At 48.9% G+C, this 18,348-nt stretch overlaps 2 protein-coding genes across 5 annotated transcripts in view; one reads left to right on the top strand and one right to left on the bottom strand.

Moving 5' to 3' along the window:
• Positions 1–9,521, top strand: part of CAPZB (capping actin protein of muscle Z-line subunit beta) — a 70,313-nt gene extending 60,792 nt beyond the window's left edge. For 2 of the 3 annotated variants that reach the window (XM_032986605.2, XM_042794886.1), the window contains exons 7-10: positions 4,576–4,641; positions 5,895–5,971; positions 7,251–7,363; positions 9,265–9,290. In XM_032986605.2, coding sequence (XP_032842496.1) covers positions 4,576–4,641; positions 5,895–5,971; positions 7,251–7,353 — 246 coding nt within the window. In that variant the 3' untranslated portion in view covers positions 7,354–7,363; positions 9,265–9,290. Of the gene's footprint in view, positions 1–4,575; positions 4,642–5,894; positions 5,972–7,250; positions 7,364–9,264 lie in introns of all 3 variants that reach the window. The other variant, XM_042794888.1, reaches the window with a different exon arrangement.
• A 36-nt stretch (positions 9,522–9,557) lies between these two features.
• On the bottom strand, positions 9,558–18,300 carry SLC66A1 (solute carrier family 66 member 1). 2 transcript variants are annotated; one of them, XM_042794890.1, is made up of 9 exons: positions 18,192–18,300; positions 17,861–18,095; positions 17,323–17,546; positions 16,515–16,644; positions 16,151–16,238; positions 14,898–15,052; positions 14,575–14,667; positions 14,009–14,194; positions 9,558–13,719 (listed from the first exon to the last, which is right to left on the bottom strand). In XM_042794890.1, the coding sequence occupies exons 3-9, from the start codon at positions 17,490–17,492 to the stop codon at positions 13,624–13,626; spliced, it is 918 nt and encodes a 305-aa protein (XP_042650824.1). In that variant the 5' UTR covers positions 17,493–17,546; positions 17,861–18,095; positions 18,192–18,300; the 3' UTR covers positions 9,558–13,623. The 2 variants fall into 2 exon arrangements, with proteins under 2 accessions (XP_042650824.1, XP_042650823.1); XM_042794889.1 differs by having other exon boundaries at positions 17,861–18,300.
• Positions 18,301–18,348: the final 48 nt, after the last annotated feature.

Here is an 18,348-nt window from a genome sequence, read left to right as displayed (position 1 = left end):
TGTATGTGTGTAATTGATGTATATATCTGTATGTATAAACTCTTATTATGAGAGGGTGAGAGAAATTCTTAGCCAGCTCCATGCATGTAAGATCCATAGATCATAATTTCGGTCTGCAAACTGAGAGAGAATTAAAGCTTAAGTGACATCTTCACATTGGACACTTGATTAGATCATGGTTGAAGCAGTCCTTTGGTATGGAAGAACACTTGTCCTTTTGCCTAGTGAAGGTTTTGTTTGACTCTTTAGCTTTGTGTTGTTGAATCATGATCTTTATGTTGTTATACATAAATACTGACACGGTGTATGTAACCATCTCTGTTTTGACTCCAAAGGAGTCAAGAAGAACTTTTTGGTGGAACTGGAAGGAGAAAGCTGACTCTTTTTTTTTTTTTTTTTTCCCTTGTTATTATCCTCCCCCAAGAGGCATGCAATGTCAGATAGAGAATTTCTATTTTTACAGTTGCCTAAACAAGGGTGCTCTTCTAGACAGTCTGTTCTGGAGACGAGCCTGGATGCAACTCAAGAGAGCTCGGAATCGAAGCACCACAGGCCAGGATGGAGCAAGTAACTCCCAGCTCACGTCAGACACTGGCAGGCTGCAGTCAATACAGGGACTGAGGCTGGAATTCGGGTAGGGAAGGAGCGATCGGCGTGTTAAATGCCGCCTGCCTCGACGAGGGGCGCGGATTGAAGTGCTGTACGTCTGAGAGGAAAGGACAGGACATGCTACCTTCCATTTACAACAAAGGGAGCAATGCTTGCAGGGAAATGAAAAATGCCAGCAGCTTTTTAATTACGTTGCACGTTCTCCAGTGACTGCAGGTAACTCCCACCCCCATCCTGATTCAAGCCAGATGCTTGGCAGATGATTTTCTCTCTGACAGACGTTAGGGTCCCGTCCTCTTTGTGTACATTGGAATTACTTGTGTCGTTTGCCACGGCACTGTATTGCTTTGGCTGTATTTTGAGGTTTCAGTAGGCTGCACTTTTAAGGTAAGAGCAGCTGTATGATCCTGTTTCATTTTATGCAAAGTAGATGTAGCCTTCCTGTTTTCTGGCAAATAGTCAAAACTGCACTTTGGACAGATTTCTGGAGCCCCCTCCTTAAAAGCAAGACTAACAGGTGCCTTTCTGGGATCTCATTGCACACAAAGAACCTGTGTGTGTTTTCTAAGCCAGGATGGACACTGTGAGGAAGTGCAAGTTTGCTGAGAAAGAAGTTGGCTCAAAACCTTTGGTTTATTTACATATGGAGGTGTGGGAAGGGGAGGTTATAAAGTAGTAGGGGAAGCAAAGCCTGGGATTTCAGATTAAAGCTGCACAGATGTGTGTTGATTTTCATACTTGAAATACTCTCTAGCGAAGGTGGAATGTTTTGCAGAGCTGGATGAAGGCTGGTCTGCTGAGCTCTCCCTGCTTTTGGGAAGATGTGCCCTGTGATATATTACTGCTCAATAAAACACCAGCAGAGACATTCTGCCATTTATCATAATAGGTAAATCTTCTGAGGCTTGTGCTGTGCAATTAGGAGAGTCATAGATTTTCATCAAGTTGAGCTTTCATGTAAAGGCCTATCCCACCGACTTCCAGATGCCGCAGCATTAAGCAGGGCATTGGGGAGTGGTTTTTTTACCAGAGGGATCTTCAAATTGTAGCTGTCACGATCTTTAAGCTCCCCCTTAGCAGTTGTCTGGTTTCCTGGAGGCACTGTCTCTTTAATTGCTCATTGAGTAGCATTTTGGGGTGCAGAGGATAGCAGAGATGTACTGAACACTAATTGTCCAGGAAATTATTTCTGCTTCACATGAACAGATGGATTGTACAGTGGTTCAGTTATGTAACAGCTGGTTTAGAAAAAGAAGGGTTGAGCACGTATGGACTAGTGGCATAGAGAGCTGATGTAACATCCCCAGATCTGCTCTTGATTTTGAATGTACAGTTTGGTAAAGGATAGGGGATACCTTTGGTTACACTGATTAGAGTAAATATACATGAAGGCCATGAAAGGATGAGGTAAGTCCTCGGCTGATTTCTGTAAAGCTGCAAGCTCCATAGAGCTCCCAACCTTCATTTATCTAGTTACAGTTTGAAATAAGCATTGGAGAGAGAGGCCAAATTTTGCCTCACTGATATCCAAATAGTTCCACATATTTTCCACCTGGAGACTTCGGTCTGCCCACCGCCTGTGGCTTGGGAGCCTTTGGCTCTCATTGGTCTGCTTGTGTTTCATTAAAGAGATTTTCATGTCATGCTGTGGCCAGAGCAGCTGCGGATGATGTTGTCAGTTCTTCAGAGCAAAATGGTGGAAGAGTTTCCTTCTTATCTTTCTAGTATTTTTAGACACTTTCACGATGAACCACAGTGTTTATCTGACTTCAGTTTCTCTCTTTGTATTAACTCTTCCTCCAACTAACATTTGCAGAAAGCCCAAACAGCTGCTATATTCCATGCAGGAAACATCCAAAGTGACCAGCCAGCCATCGAGAGCTTAATATACCCAGAAGAGTGAGTTTCCCTCTGAGTCAGACTTGCAGCAGATGGCTGGGGAAGTGAGGCAAGGAAGCCAGGCAGCGGATCTCTCGAACGGGAGAGGAGCGACTGAGCCATGTAGATTGGATTTGGCTCATTCTAGAGCGCTAGGTTTTTTGGCTGAGCTCAACAGCAGATGGGGAGTGACAGTGGGAAGATGAGCTGCTTGTTAACATCAACTTACAGAATGGAATTTCCCCTCAAAGTAAATTAACCCCTTTATTTAAGCAGCTATGGGCTTTCTGCTTAGGTCCGTGCAGTAACAGCCGCCGGAAGGAACCTTTAAAAATCCCAGCAACTCTGCTGTTTGTATAACATGGCTGCTTACTGACTCTGAACTCCATTAAAACAGCCTCTCGTAACATCTGGGCTTCTATAGCATATAAAAATGTTTTCCTTCTGGCAGCAGTTTTTATGGAGATGTAATAATATACGTTTTGCAAAAAAAAAAATAATTCTATTTTCAGATTCTGCTTCTTACCAACGAGCTCGGCCTGTCCAGGTGTGGAGGAGAGGCTGTAGGGAGCCTGTGGAAGCAAATGACCCGCTGCCAGCTCCCCGGCTGCCCCAGATTTGGTCAATTTGCCGATAGTTCCCAAACTCACTGTAACACGTCTCTGTGTGTTTGCATAGTTCAGATTTATATTCTCCCTCCACTGCAACTGGATCTGTTCTCCAGGCAGCATGTCTCCATTACATGTAAACAATCTGACTGCAATCTAAAGGCAAAATTAAACGTCCTTGTTCTCTTTCTCCCCCTCTTCTGGGTTATCTTTTGCCTTCGGGGTTCCAACTAAATTACACGCTTCCCCAAGCCTGTTAGAGACTTGGCTTATTAGATGAAACCTGTAGCTGGCCCAGATTTTTAAAATCTACCCTGAGGGAGGGATATGAACAGATGGATAAGAGAATTCAGTGAGATTAGTAAAAGCCTTTGAAGACAGTTCTTCCCACTACATTTTTTTTTTTCCCCCAGTTTTGTTTTCATGCCATCTCAGCACATCTTGTATCAGTTGAGGTTCCTGGGACTGATGTTGATTGTTCAACAGCTTGCCTGTGTCTGGCCAGAGTTTTCATTCCAAGAACCGGAGAAGACGGTCTTTTCCCTAGCCCAGATCATGGATGGTCAGCCGTGGCCTCTGGACGGGCATTCTACAGGCCAGAGTCAGATGAAATAAAGCAAGGATTGCATTTGGCAGTACCAGCTCCCCGTTTTTGATGTTGGTGATGAAAAATCTCACCTCGTTCAGGCACCTGTCTCCTGTTCAGATACCACACTAAGAGCGCGGTAGCATTATTACACTTATGTTGATCCAACTCTGATTTTTGTACCGTGAAAGGAAGCCTGTTTGTTTCCCTCCATCCTTACGGCTTTGTACTTCCTTCCACCTAACAGTTAGGTAAATGCAAAAAGAACGAACAACTACGAACTGTCAAATTTCTCTTTCCGTATTATGGCAGCGGTTTAAATCTTCACCAGTCTTGCAGGTAGTTGTGAGTTTTGTGTTCTCTGCACCTTCCCTCCCTACTGGAAGGTAAATATTGCCTAAGGTGTCCTTTGCCAGGAGATCCTGAAAATGGAGAATGTGTCCCATGTGTGGTCGGAAGCTGTGTTTGAGATGAAGATTAAAAGAAACAGCTGGTTTTGCAAGGATAGTTCACAGCTGCTAGGCTGACAGCACCATCCTTGTGTGCATCTCCTCAACCACCACCTTGTTTTCCTGTCCACATGCTGTGCCTCTTGTCATGGTACACGTGCACTACTGTAGAGCTCCTGCAGCCCCTTAGTAGGTAGGGAATGATGATTTTGTAGTGCTTACTTTGATTCATGGGTTTTATTACACTACGTTTCTGTTACCAACGTGTGAGCCTCTGTCAAGTTCTGAGAATTTCTCCGTATGTTACTAGTCTGCACATTGGAAGAGAAGTTACTCTCGGATTTTGAGACCCACTTCTTCCATCCCTTCTTTTGGTAAGGAAAGCCGTCCTGCATCTACCGTCAGATTTCCATGTTACCAGTGGACCTGTGTCTTTCCTTTCTAGATGGAGAAAGATGAGACTGTGAGCGACTCCTCTCCACACATAGCCAATATCGGACGCTTGGTAGAGGTAAGCGCTGTGAAGCCACCACAGCTTGAACCTGCTGCAGATTCTCTTGCCTGTATTTGGTCCCAGGTCTAAGAATTTGGTTGTGTACTTGCTTTTTGTCCTTACAAACAAGTTACTGATTCCTCTTGTGTCGGGTCTAATCGTGCTATCGTTGTTGCCCAGTGTTTGATGGCTCAGTACTCCTCCTGTCGTGTCTCCCAACAGTTTGTAGATACAGAAAACTCCAGTCTGCAGGTCGTCTCCTGCTCATCACAGCAATAACCTTCCTGTAAAATAAATGGGCCTTTCCTCAAAACTAGTTAACAATTTCCTGCCCCCATGCCGCTACAGTCACGTTGGGGCAGAATTATTTCAAGTCAGGTTGTGCTATATACAAAACTGTCCTTTAACTGGAAGCTCAGTGTGTATCAAGTGCTTATTGAATCCACTGGAATTGTTTTTAGTATTTGATTTTATGGCAGCTGTCAGTCATGTAGCTCAGCAGGATGAGTGAAGGATGGGATTGTGTTAGCTGCTCCGAAGGGCTTTGGTGCAGCAGCAGTTTGCTGTTTCTGTGCACTGTCCTGTATGAAAGTGTTCTTGATTTCCTTGATCTTCGTAGCCGCTTTGGCAAAAGAAGAGGAAATTCTCAGCTAAAATAGATTATAATGCTTTGTTAAAGGAGCTGGGAAATGAAGACAGGTACTTCTTTGCTAAGTTTTTGGCTTGAGTGAAAGTGACCTAAAGAAAAAATGCTGCTTATTTACAAGATCTTTCTCAAAACTGTTTGCCAGGCAGTTTCAATGAACGAGTCGCCAGCTCAAAAATTCAAAGGAACCCACAAGCACAAAACTGTTGACCTGTTGGTTACATGAAGTGACTGACTTGCCACTTGTAGTCCGTTCAGTGCCAGGAAATTACAGAGTGAGGCTGGGGTGAAATGCATTTTCCTTTTCTGCAGCTGAATGCAGAAAAACTGATAGCTGGGCAGAAACTGCCCTCTCGTGGACCAGAGCGACATCTCAGCCTGGAGTAATTAATTGGCAGGAGAGGACAGGAATGGAGCTAAGCCTTTATTTCATTCATAAGAGCAGAGAGATAGGGTCATGCTGCCTCCTGTGAGGATCTAAATAGTAGGAATACCCTGGGTTGAAGCATGCTGTGGCAAGTGTTGGATGTCAAGATGAACACGTACAACGCACAGGAGAGTGTCAGCGCCCCGTTCCTGGAAACAGCTGACATGACTGAAGATCCGATTTCTTTCTTTTTTCTAGGACATGGAAAACAAAATCAGAAGTACACTGAATGAGATTTATTTTGGAAAAACAAAGGACATCGTTAATGGGCTGAGGTAAGGGGCTCTCCAGCTGACTACGGGACCCCCTTCACTTCCCTGCTCCCCTGCAGTGCCTGTGGTACTTTCCCCAGCCGAGCACTCATCTGCTTTTGTTTGCTGGAACTCCCCTTGCCCACACAAAGTCTTTTTGTGTCCCTAATCGTTCACCTCGCTGTGCTTTGGGAACAATATTTGTTGTGTGGAGTTTAGGGAGCACTTCTATCTTGCAACTAGAAATTCGAAGCCGTGTTTTAATCCCTTGTTTCCTCACCAGGAAGAAAACAGCCCAATTAGCAACACTTGTATTCCAGAATTATTTTTAATTAGGGGTTTTATTCTTCACGGTCGTGAAAGTTGTACTTAAGTTCTGACTTCACTTTCTACTAGTCTTAAAAACAGTCAGTTGGTCCCAGAATTAAATAATGGCATTAATGGTTTGCGGTATTTAGACTTTGGTTTAAACTGTGTTTTCTCTCAACACCGTTGGTTAAAATCTAGTGTACTAGAACAGATTAAGTGAATAAACCCCCTGTGCCTTTCTGTAGGGAAACTGTACAGTACTTTTCAACCACTGCTCATTTCTGGCCAGGAATTTTGCATAGAAATCCCAAGCTGGTAGTTCTCGTGCTCACAGAAGAAAGTACAGAACTGTGACGCCAAACCGTTTCGTTTTAAACTGCAGATAGACCTCCTAGCACACAGTGATCATGTAGAATAAACAAGTGGGGCAAATAAGTATGCTGCTGTTCTCTCGTGTACTGAAATGTGAAAGAAGATAGAATAATGGTGCTAATTAAATATTTGAGCTGCCTTCTTAACAGCATGGTCGGAGGGAGTCAACCATATCTGAGAAAGCAGCTGGTCTGTTTTTTTTTTTTTTTCCAAACCCCAGCTTTCATAACAGGCCTCTATTTTCATTTGTGGTGTGCAGGGGTTTAGCCAGGAAGCATTTATTAACGTTAAAAGGAACTATGTAATACAGTCGTTTTCCTTGTGAACATTGCCTTAAGCGTTTGTAATTGAATCTGTTTCCTATGTCTCCCCATCGCTCAGTTTGAGTCACGATACTTTGTGCCTCGGTGAGATGATCTGCTCAGAACTGGTAACATACAGAGCATCTGGCTTCGGCTTCTCCTCCAGCCTTTTTCCTGTCTCTTTTAACCTATGTTATTTACACTTATTCTTCCTGAGCGTGCTCCTGGTGGTTGCCAGAATTACCAGCTCTGTGTTACTGCGTTCTTCTGACTCTTCTTTTCCCTGTTTACTTCCCTCGTTTCTAAACTGCTCTCTGTAGATCTATTGACGCTATCCCCGACAACCAAAAGTATAAGCAGTTGCAGAGGGAGCTTTCTCAAGTGTTGACCCAGCGCCAGATCTACATCCAGCCTGATAACTAAACCAATCCAGGTACCCCCCGCCTGTGAGGTGTGACAACCAGCACTAAACCAGGACTCACCCAGCCAAGACCTCTGCATGATAACCGAGACCAGAACTAACCCCTAACCCCCGCAGACTGAGAAACGACATGTGATCCGTGTTTCACCCAAGGGTTACTTCTTAATACGGCCAACTAAATGCTGTGATTTTTATGTTAAATGGTACTCCACCCCTTCCCCCCCAGTTGAAATATCATGCTCTGCAGTGTGGCAGGATTTTTACCACTTTGCACTCTAGCTTGGGAGCAAAAAAGGAGCACGTGGTCGCGTACCCGGAGTGCTGGTAGCTTGGACTGATTCGATCCAGGGGCCCCGGGACTCTGTCCCTTGTGCACCATCAGTTTTTTACAGCTGTGGCACATGACTTCGGTGAAGAAACTCCCTGTAATCTTAGTGTCTTCCCTGCAGAAAGGAATGAAATCTTGGAAGTCTTACAGTTTTGGGGAGAAAAAAAAAAAAAAAAAATTAAAAAATGACCGGTACTTCCTGTGACTTCCGAGTAAATGTGAGCTCACCCTGGATGTACATCCCCCGTTTGCCTGGTGTGTCTTCAATTTCCTTGGAGCTTGAAATTGAGTCCTGCTCAAGCTCTGCTGAAACCTCTCTAGCCTCCACGTGCCTGTGCTCTGCACAGCCTCTAAAGGAATTTGTTTGTATGCTCCCATTTGCTCTGGAGCTCCGAATGCCTAGGACACATGGCAGTGACTAACCCCCAGCCAGTTTAACCTTCCACTCCAATTCATAATGAGTTACAGATGGTGTCTTAAACACGTTAAGCTGACGAAGGGGAAAATGCACTATTTGTTGACAATGGCCAAGAACCACTTCTTTAGCCTGTGATAAATGCAAATATATAATGTATATACTTTTATTAAAGCAGCAGAAGTCTCCAGAGACAAGAGAATGGAAATACTGTTATGAAAATGTTAGGAAAATAACTGACACAAAGAGCAGCCTTATTTACAGGAGACGGCATCCTGGCAAAATAAGGTCACTTTGAGTGCTGAAAAGGGTGTGAAATATGGTTTATGTAGGGAGGAATCCTACCAAACTGGATCCTAACCACTTCTCAGTGGTAACAACTCCAGAAAAGTCTAGCAGTAGTATTCTATCCGTGATTATATTTAAGAGGGCTTTTTTAAAAGTGGAAATTTCTTATTGTACCATTGAAAACGGAGGTTCCTCCGCAACCCTCTTAGAGGACAGTGAGCTCAAGCTGACTCCTAAAAGATGGAGCTTTTCTTCTGTAACCAAACTTCTAGCAAAAGGGAACCCCTGCACTAACCTTGCTGACAGAATCCCTGTTCTTCTTCGGCTGCTTCGACTCACTGGTTACTCTAGGTAAGGTACAAACTGGAAAAGCAAATTCGAGAACAGAACCCGGCCGCTGTTCCCACTGGCGCGTCCGCTGGAGGGAGGTTCTGACGTGGCCGCTCGCCCCTGGGTGAACAGTCTGCAAAAAGGTTCCGCCTGGCCCTTTACACCTTCGGGGGTAGAGGCTGGACTTTCTCTGCCTTCCCGGCAGGGCGAGGGCGCTAACCCCCTGCGCTGGTGGCACACTGGGGTTTTTCCAACCCGTGACGTAAAATATCGGGGATCTCCCTCCAGCGACCGGAGGCCGAGCGGAGCTTCGGGGGCAGCGTGTCTTTTGGTGCCGTCCTTGCTAGAGTGAGTTTTGCTTTGATCCACTCACCGAACGTGTTCACTTTGCCTCCCGCTTTCCATATTAAAACAGGCGAGCTGAGTTTTGTTTCCTCTAAGCCTGGGCTGAGGTGCTTCTCCTTCCTGCTGACTCACGCGCCAGAAGAGCTGTTAAAGGCACCTTCTCTCGGGTGCATCGCCTCTGACTTGCGTTTCCTTCTTCCCCCACAGGTCTGTGCAGACTTTTGCAGACAAATCAAAACAAGAAGCTCTTAAAAACGACCTGGTGGAGGCTTTGAAGAGAAAGCAGCAAAGTTAAAATACTCTTCATGCTAACAAGACATGCCATGCACTCGTTAGATTCCTTTCTTAGAAAACTCATCCCCCCCCCCCCCCTTGCCCTTTTCTGTTACGTCACGTCACAATTTGCATTCAGTACTCTCCATGCAACGCCATCTTCTCCCCATGAATAAAGCAGTACAAACTTTTTCAGTCTCTGAGGCCTACTTTGCACCACATTTTACTATTGAGACCTTAGGCTACGTTTCTGTAGAAGTCCATGTATTTTTTTCCCCTCCCTTGTCCACCCCCCCCCATTTATATGCATCAACACAGATCATTGTTTGTCTTTTCCTCCCCACCTTCTCCTGCCTTTTGTTACATTGGTGTAAAAAATGTAAAACAAAAATTTATTAAATACTGTGGTGTGTGAAAGAGGAAGAACTGGAAAAAAGAAAAAAAATAAATCTATTCCACGTATGTTTGGGGGCTGGGCACAGGGGACGGCTGGCGGGAGGGAGGGAAGAGAGGGTGTTTCCTCAGTGTTGTACTATACTGACTAAACCAGATTTGCAAGGAGACATTGATTAGGAGACCTGCTGAAAGTTCTGCTCTTCTATAGCCTGGTTCCAAGGCGCTTTTCTGTCAATTTTTATGGAATGCAAAAGGGGTTTTTGTTTTGATTTTGTTTTTTGTAAAGCTTAAATTGACTCTACATCTGATACTTGAGCCTCCATACTTAAACAAAAAAAAAAAAAGTAAAAAAAGAATAAAAGAAAAAAATAAAAATAAAAAAAAATAATCCCAGGAAGCAGTGTGTGCAGTTGGTGGTGTCCTTTCTCCTTCCTCCTGTGCAGTGTCTCGGGGTTTGTGCTGAGCACCCTTCCCTCGGTGCCCCTGGGAGCACAGGCGGGCGCTTGAAAACAAAGGCAAAGGCCGAGCACACGCCTGACCCAAAGGGCTGCTGGACTCTGTGGCCACAGAAAGCAAGAAAGTTGGGGTGTGTTTTGTTGTTTTTGTTTTTTTTTTTTTTTTCTTGTCAGATCCAGATTAGCAGAAACTTTTCTGAAGGGGGGTGTGCTGTGCGGCTGCTCCGCGGAGGTGGAGCGGCAGGCGGCTGCGCTGGCGGGTGGATGTGCTCAGAGGAGAAGGCTCAGCCCAGCGGTCCTGGCCGTGTTAAAAAAAAGAGTCTGGGGGGGCACCTGTGTGTTAAAACACTCCGGTGGGCAGAGCGGCGACGTTTCGGTTCGCTTGGCAGTTTGAGGCGGGGGGGTCCAGCCGGCGATGCTCGCCCCGCAGCTCCTCTGCCTGCTCCCTGGGGGATTTGTGGACTTCATCCAGACTATCCCCGTCTTTAAGCCCTTGGTGCTCAGAGGGTCCTTGCACAGCGTCAGGTCCTGTGCTTTGGTTGTAACAAGCTCAACCCTGGCACAATTGAGAAAGCAAATACCTGCCGGGCTCTTCCTGCACGTGGCCGTTGGAGTTGGCCTTTGGGTGAACCTGTGCAAATGGAGACTGTTGGCATTAATATTGATTAACACGCTCTAATTTTGCTTTTTTAATGTGACCTGTTTCACATCCAGACATCTGCAGGTGATTACGGTCCCGTGCCAGAGCGTTTGCCCGGGGGCCTCCCGTCCGTAACGCGGCTCGCGCGGGACGCGGGCTGGGGAAAGCAGCACACGTGCCTCAGGGCTGGGAGCCCAAGGGGAGCACGTTCAGCTTTTTGTCATCGTTGCTTCTTGGATCTGTCCTAGGAAAAACCTTTTTTTGAAGTTGGAGATGGGTTTGCATGAACTCTTGAAGCTCGGAAAGCAGCGTGTCAGCCCAGGAGGGGGGAGGCTCCTGGTTCCTCTTGCCTGTTTCCAACGGTCGCGTGCTAAAGTTATTTGGGCTTTTTTTTTTTTTTTTTGGGGGGGGGGGGGGGCGGGGAGAGCTGTTTTCCTTCTCCAAAGCCATCTTGGTGCACATGAGCCAAAAATGGAAACGTCTCCTCTCAGATTTTGGGGCATGTGGAGCCGCCCTCGCTGCTGGTGCGCAGGGCTGTGCCCTTCCCGCCGAGCGAGCTGCCGGATCGGTGCAGCTCCAGCCCGTTTATTCCTCTTTCTCTTCTCAAAATGCTGCCACCCGATGGCTCGGGTACGAACCTCCAGCTCTGGCTTGGCTGCTGCAGCCCCGAGCCTACCACTGAGTTACGTTTAGTGCTTTGGGCCAAGTGGTTTCTGGCCCGTGCCTTTCCCGGTTTAACACTTGCCCCTGCGGTATCTTAAATGGCAAGCTCTTGGGGACAGGGCTGCACTGAGGTCAGAGGGATGAGGACCTCAGCGAGAGCCTCTTTGCAACACGAATTTCCATCCACCGCCAGCTCGATGGCTGCTGGTGTGTAAACTCCATCTGCCAAATGCAGCTGCTTGCCTTGCCTCACCTTACCCGAGCAAAAAAATCAGTAAATGGACTCGACTTTATCTGTGCTTTGCATACACCTGTGGGAACAGACTCTATGTTATATATATTTTTACCTGCTTATGTCAGAGCCTCTTTGTCTAGCTTTAAGAAAAGCCCTTGGTTAGTCAGTACGTGGCAATTATTTAGTGTTGTGAACGGCAGAGATGAGGCTTGCTCTTTGTTTCTGCAAGGTAGGGGTGCTGAATCCCACCCTATCCCCCGGCCGTAGGTCAGCTGTGTAAATCCAGCTCTCAGTAAACCAACTGTGCCTTCCCCGGCACGCCAGGGCTGAGCTAGCCAACATGAGCCGAGGTTAAAAACCACCCCTTTAATTAAATCAAGCCCCTGGGTTTTTATCGGTAACGAATAGGTATTGAGGTGTAACGAAGCTGTGCCTCCTGTCTCGCTAGGAATCTGCTTGTGGTTTGTAGTAGTACTGGATGTGAATTGTTTTGCTGCAATTCCTAGGGAAAGGCAGCAGCGGAAATCCTGCCGGGTTAAGGATGGGGAAGAGGTGAGCAGCCCCACTGACCCAGAGAACTGTGAATTAATGGAGTGAAAAAGCCCCCAGCTGACCAGAGGGGTCAAAGAACCTGAAAAAAATAGTGGATTTCTAAAAACAAAGGGCTCAGCTCCAACTGCGCGCAAGGCCAAACGTCATGGGACTGGCTGAGGAACCTTAAATTAGTGATAATACGGCTAAAGCCAAAAGGGGCACGGAGCGGGGTGCTGGGCGGGTGGGCAGCGGGGAAGTGTTGGGTGTCAGGAAAGGACCTGGAGGGGGAAAAAAGGGGAGCAAAACCAGCCAAGACTGACTGCAGGAAAAGGAAAGTTCTCGTTTTTAGAAGGATAAGTTGTGTGAGCCTTTCTTGGTTGGTTTTCCGCCCCAGCAGAGACAGCTCAGCCCAGGGGAAGGAGCCCACGGGGCCGGGCTGAGGCTCCCCCTGCCCACCCGAGAGCAGCTCTCCTGCCGGGGACGGGGCTTCTCCCAAACCGCTGCTGCTTCCAGTCCCTCTGCCATCCGGGAGCCGCCGTGCTGGCGTGCAGGGCCCCAAGAGAGGGATAAATTCATCAACGAGAGAGGGCAGGACCGATAAACCAGACCGAGCAGAGAGACAGCATCTTCTGCCTGCTTAACCGTCCCCGCAGGTAACCAGAAAGTGATGGAGCAACTTCCCCAAGAAATCCATGCAATTGAAAGGGGAGTGAAGCAAAAAAGGAGAAGTCTGAGGAATGGGGACTAGGAGATGCATTAAGAAAGAGGCAGGAGCTGCCAGGCAAAACAAAACCAAAGGAGGCACGTGGGGCACAGGCTTGTTTTATAGACGTGTGAGTCGTGCTAATTAAAATAGGCGTGCGTGGACTGAAACACTTTGGTGACGCTGCTCCTTCCTTCTGAACGGGTTCCAGTCACTGCCGTATCTTCCAGAAAGAGATCAGCGGTGGAGACGTGAGGCTCACAGAGGTAAGGGCTGCTCGTGTTCACAGCAGGTCGGTCATCTCTGTGTCCCCCCCACAGCCCCTTAGGCTCTTCCCCCATTTCCCAGTACTGGGGAAGCTCCAGATCACCCCCGAGAGACAGCAGGTAAAGCAGAAGAGAAGGGGCTCGGCTGCGGGGCGTAAGAGCAGCGAAGAGTGACCTTTTGAGGTATCAAATAATCCCCTGTTTATCCCAAAGGCATCACTGGTATCGAAGAGGCACGAGGTCTCTCACCAGCACCCTCGGCTGCCCGGCTGGGCTCAGCCTCTTGGCAGCGGATCCTCTTCTCCCAGGAGCCACCAGGATGGCAGGGCCGATTTGCCCGGCATTAAGGCCAGATTTCTCATCTGCATCATCCTGTTCTCACTCCAGGGCAGGTCCCTTCATCAGCTCTCCAAGCTCTCACCCTGCTCGCCGAGAAGAGGATCCCTCTCTTCAGGAGTATCAGGTCTTTTCCGATAAAGGAAGAACTGGAGGGAGATCTGGGAAGAGGTTAAGGCTCTTCACACAAACAAGGGTGGATCTGTATGATGTGTTGGGTCTCCCCACCCAAAAAAAGGCTGTTTGTGCCAGGAGAGGTGCAAACAAGACAATGACCTTAATGCAGTCGAGGGGCTGAAGCATTCAGCTGTTGCCATACCATAAATTACTCACTGGCATGCGGGTGAGCAAGCACAGTTCGAAAGCATCTGCTGAGTAGCATCAACCCATCACCGCTCCCTCACCGGCGGGATGCGATCCTGGAGGGAAGGGTTGGTGGGGAAAGGATACAACCATGTCAAGGAAAAGGACGCCCAGGCTGCCCACCAGCCAGGGGAGGTGGTGCAGGACGTAGTCGCCTTTGCCTTGCCCCGGCTCGGGGTTTTTCAGGAGGACGCTGATGCCGTAGAGCGAGTTCCCCAGCATCACCAGGGCAAAGAGGGAGTAGGAGACGCCCACGGTGGATCTCCTCTTGTACTGGAAGGAGAGAGGAGCTTGGGTGCAGCTCTCCGAAATCTCACTAGAAAGTAGTATTAATCACCCACCCTTTTCCCAAAAAGAGATGGTGACTCAATGCCAAGAGCTTTTTAGCTCTCATTTTGCTTGTAAAAAAAGACAAAAATGAAAGCCTCAAAATACTGGTATGTTAAGGGGAGAAAAGAAAAATTAATCAGGTTTCAGAGCAGAAATACAGAACAACAGTCCCTTACGAAATGATCAGAGGCAGGGACCTGGGACCTCTGAGCAAAGAGGAGAAAGGTGATCCCACCACCCCTCATCAATTCGAAATCTCAGGAGCCCCAGGGGGTCCCCAGGACCGAGCCGCTGCCCCGTCCCGCTCACGGCACGGCACTTACGTTAGTGTAGATCTGGGGGATTCGGGAGCCCAGGTACAGCACGGAGGAGATGGAGCCGATGGTGAAGCCAAGGATCTCTTTCCTGGTGAACGGCTGCAAGGCAAGGGGGGGGCAGGGGGGTTAGAGCCCCCATGTTTTCAGACACTCTGACCTCCCACACCCCGGCTCCGGGCGAGGCGACAGTGGGGCCAACCCCACCCTCTGACCTCCCCATCCACCCCTCGCCCCGCTGAGCATTCAGCAGGAGCACACAGGACATGCCCACCCCACCGGACGCTTTATCTTCCCTTTCCCCCATCCCCTGGGTTTAGGAACCAGCTCACCTTCGACCCAAGCCCATCCACGTGAGCAGACAGCAGAGACCTCCCTTTAAACGTCGCCGGGTCCTGCGCCACGGCAGCACCTCTGCCCAGGAAGGAGACGGTTGACGCCGTCCACAGGGAAAAGAAGACGAAGGCTGCGTTGATGGGGGCAGCGACTGCGGGGAATCAAGCAGAGGCTGGTTAGGGAGAGCCCCCCCGCCAGCCCCGCAGCCTCGGTGGGTGCCAGGACCCCCCCCGGGTAACGAGGCCTCCAAGCTCCCTCTTATCTCCGCGGCGGCGCAGCCGGCACCGAGTAACTGGGGCAATAGCTGCCGCCGGCGTTTTATCTCGCAGGGACATGGGCAATTTGTAAGTTATCAGGGAGGAAACGGCTCCTATCACAGCAGGCTGGGTTTCTTTGGGTCTAGGGCTCTTAAAAATCATGCCCTCCATCTAGAAACTCATCACTGTCTAAACTGACAACAGCGCACGTTCCAATCCCTGCCAAACCAAGCCCCGCTTCGACAGCAAGACTTATATTATATTCTGTAACCAAGCTCGCCGGCAGTACCAAAACCACATAGCTGATGGGCCAAATATCAACTGATTTCATCAGTTCAAATGGCTTTAATAAGTTAAATCATTATCAAGGTCCCAAGGGATGCTTGTTTGTAGTTCACAGAAAGCTGCAGTGCTAAAAAGCGATTTTTCCTCTTGCTGTTTAAGCTTTGCAAGAACTGTTCAGGTTCCCTTTTTACACCATTTGAACAGGGAGGAACTTCATCACATCAAGGCTGCCATTAATTGCAAGAGGAGCGCTGACCCTGAGACAGTCAGAGAACTTCACCCTTCCCTCAAAGCGCCGGCCTGAGTCAAGAGCTCTGGCTGTGGTTTCCAGCTCCAAGACGGAGTCACTGCTTAACTGCAGGTAAGTAATTTCTTTCTGTACTTAATGCAACTCACAGGGGATTTAATTTCAACCCGGACGCCGCGCACGGCAGTTTGCAGAAACCCTAGGCATGGCTGGTAGCTATTTGCTAGCTTTGGCTTTTAGAGGTGCTCAGGTTATCCAAGAAAAAAAAAAAACAAAACAAAAACAAACCCAAAACAACAGCAAGCAATAAGAGGCATCTAATAGCTGCATCAACATGTCTGCAAAGCATCTCTGCCCAGTGCATCTCCCCCAGCGATCGCTCCCCTGCCTGGCTGCGCAGCCGAGGAGAAGCCAGCCCCACAGACGTGCCCGGCCCCCCCCCCTCGTAACCCCAACTCACGCCCTCCGCCGCAGTTCTTCACTTTGTAGTAGCAGTAGAGAGACAGCATCACCAGGTCTGCGATCACGTAGTAAACGGCTGTGTAAATCTGTGGGGAGAAGGACGGGTTGGTTCTGCCTGCAGAAAGGCTTCCAGCCGCTGGCTGGGATGAGCCAGCATCGCAGGGGGGAAGGGAGCATCCCCGGGGTGGGGTGGGGAGGAGAAGGGAGCATCCCCCGGGCTGTTTGGGTCTCCGGATCCCGGTGCTGGATTAAGCAGCACCCATCCCACCCCACCCCACCCCACCCCACCCCACCCCACCCCTCCTCCCTGGAGTTTGGGGGGGGTTTGAGAGCCGACCCTGCCCCAGTGAGTCGGTCGATACCTGCAGGGGCAACTGGTTGGCCAGGGAGGAACCGATGAGGTTCAGGAGGTCTCCGCCCAGCCAGCCCAGCAGGAAATATATGGAGAGAGCCTGGTCCATGACGCCTGTTTTGCAGGCTTGGTAAAACTGCCTGCAGAGAGAGAGTTGGCAGAGACACAAACCACAACCCCCGGCCCCTTCACCACTACCTGGGAACCACCCCCAGCTCTCCCTGGTGCTCCCACCTGGATCATTTTGCCCTTGCCACCCGCCCAGAGCACTCGGGGTGAGGAAAAGCGAGGATTTCCTCTAGCAAAGCCACATGCTCCCCTGCAAACCCATCCCTGGGAGAAATCCTGCGACCCAGCGGGCGCTCGCAGCGACTCCAGCCCTCGTGACCCATCGCTCACACGGAGAAGCACCAGCTGCAGAAACCGCCTCTCCAGTTACGAAATAACCTGATGACACGCTGAGACCAAGCACTGACCCCCCACGTCCCCCTCTGCCACGGCTGTCCCAGCACTTCCAAGAAGCTCAGGGCTCCCGGAAACTTTTCTTCCACACGCATGACCTGCGACGACTGCATTGCAGTTGGCTTACGTGGGTTATTCCAGCTGCCAAGCATCATAATAACAATGTAATAACAAACAAGGGTTTGCAGCTGTACTGCCTGCTCCCTCTCCTCTTGTTAAACCCAAATTTTCCAAGCCCAGATTGCTTGTGCCGGGTACATTCGATAATTCAGGCAGCTTAAGCTTCAAATTGGATTTTTAGAGCGGAGCGTTGCACCAAGGGAAGAGCTCGGCGGGGTTTGGGGAGCGATACTCACGGAAAAGAAGCAGCCGCAAAACAGAAGATGGAAATCAGACCCAGGACGACGCTGGCGACGTCCCGGCCGTCCCGGGCGCATTCGTTGAACACGTCCATCACCCAGCGGGAGCTGTTGGGACAGTCAGAAAAATTCCCAGGGGGCAGCCCCGGCCAGCGCCGCGCAGCCATGGCTCAGCTCCGGGGTGTTTGTCGGTGTCCAGCAGCAAAACTGTTGGGATAACGCTGGGGAACATGTGAAAACATGGGGAAAAAAAATATCAGTAACGTTGGGGAAAAAGATATCTGTATATATCAGGAAAAAATATATATATGAATATTATATACATGAATATTATATATATATTATACATATGAATATATTATATCTAATAGGAAGAGGCTCATGGCTCCTCCAGCTGCGGCTTGTTTGCAAAAAACTCATCTCTGACTAATACACCTTTACCAGCCTTAATTTCACATCCAGCGGGATGACCTGACTTTGGCCTCAAAGACGGAATAAAACCCAACCTCCTCATCCTCGCAGAACAGGGACTTACCTTGCTCACCGATGGCGGTGTGGAAAAAATTCGCCTTATTTTCCCTTTGGAAAACCACTCCTTTTTCGGGAACTTGTTGTTTTTTTTTTTTTTTTTTTTTCCTCCCAACTCCACCGCCTCTTCATAAACTTCCTGGCTTTCCTTCGCAAATTTGCTGTTTTTTCAGAAACTTGCTGCTTTTCTTCCAAATCAGCTGCTTTTTCGGGAAGTTGCTGGGAGTTCTTTTGCAAACCTGCTGCTGGCGGCGGAGGGGAAGAAATCACCCGGATTTTTACAAGTCTGCTGCTTTAGCAGAGACTCGCTGTTTTTTTTGTTTGTTTTTCACCCAAACCTGCTTTTTTGGGGTCAGTTTGCCCCTTTTCGGTGCGTTTCTCCCCGGTCCAGGGACCCGCCGGGTTAAACCGGCGACCCGCGCCCGGCGCCGCCCTCCTGCGCATGCGCGGCCGGGCCCTCACCCGGCGGGGGGGGGCGGGCGCTCTCCCCGCGGT

The sequence above is a fragment of the Tyto alba genome, unplaced genomic scaffold (genome assembly GCF_018691265.1).
Source record: "Tyto alba isolate M040663 unplaced genomic scaffold, T.alba_DEE_v4.0 Super-Scaffold_20000042, whole genome shotgun sequence".
NCBI classification, from domain to species: Eukaryota; Metazoa; Chordata; class Aves; order Strigiformes; family Tytonidae; genus Tyto; species Tyto alba.
The sequence above is the reverse complement of the archived record's forward strand: the minus strand, read 5'-3'. Positions and strand labels throughout refer to the sequence as shown.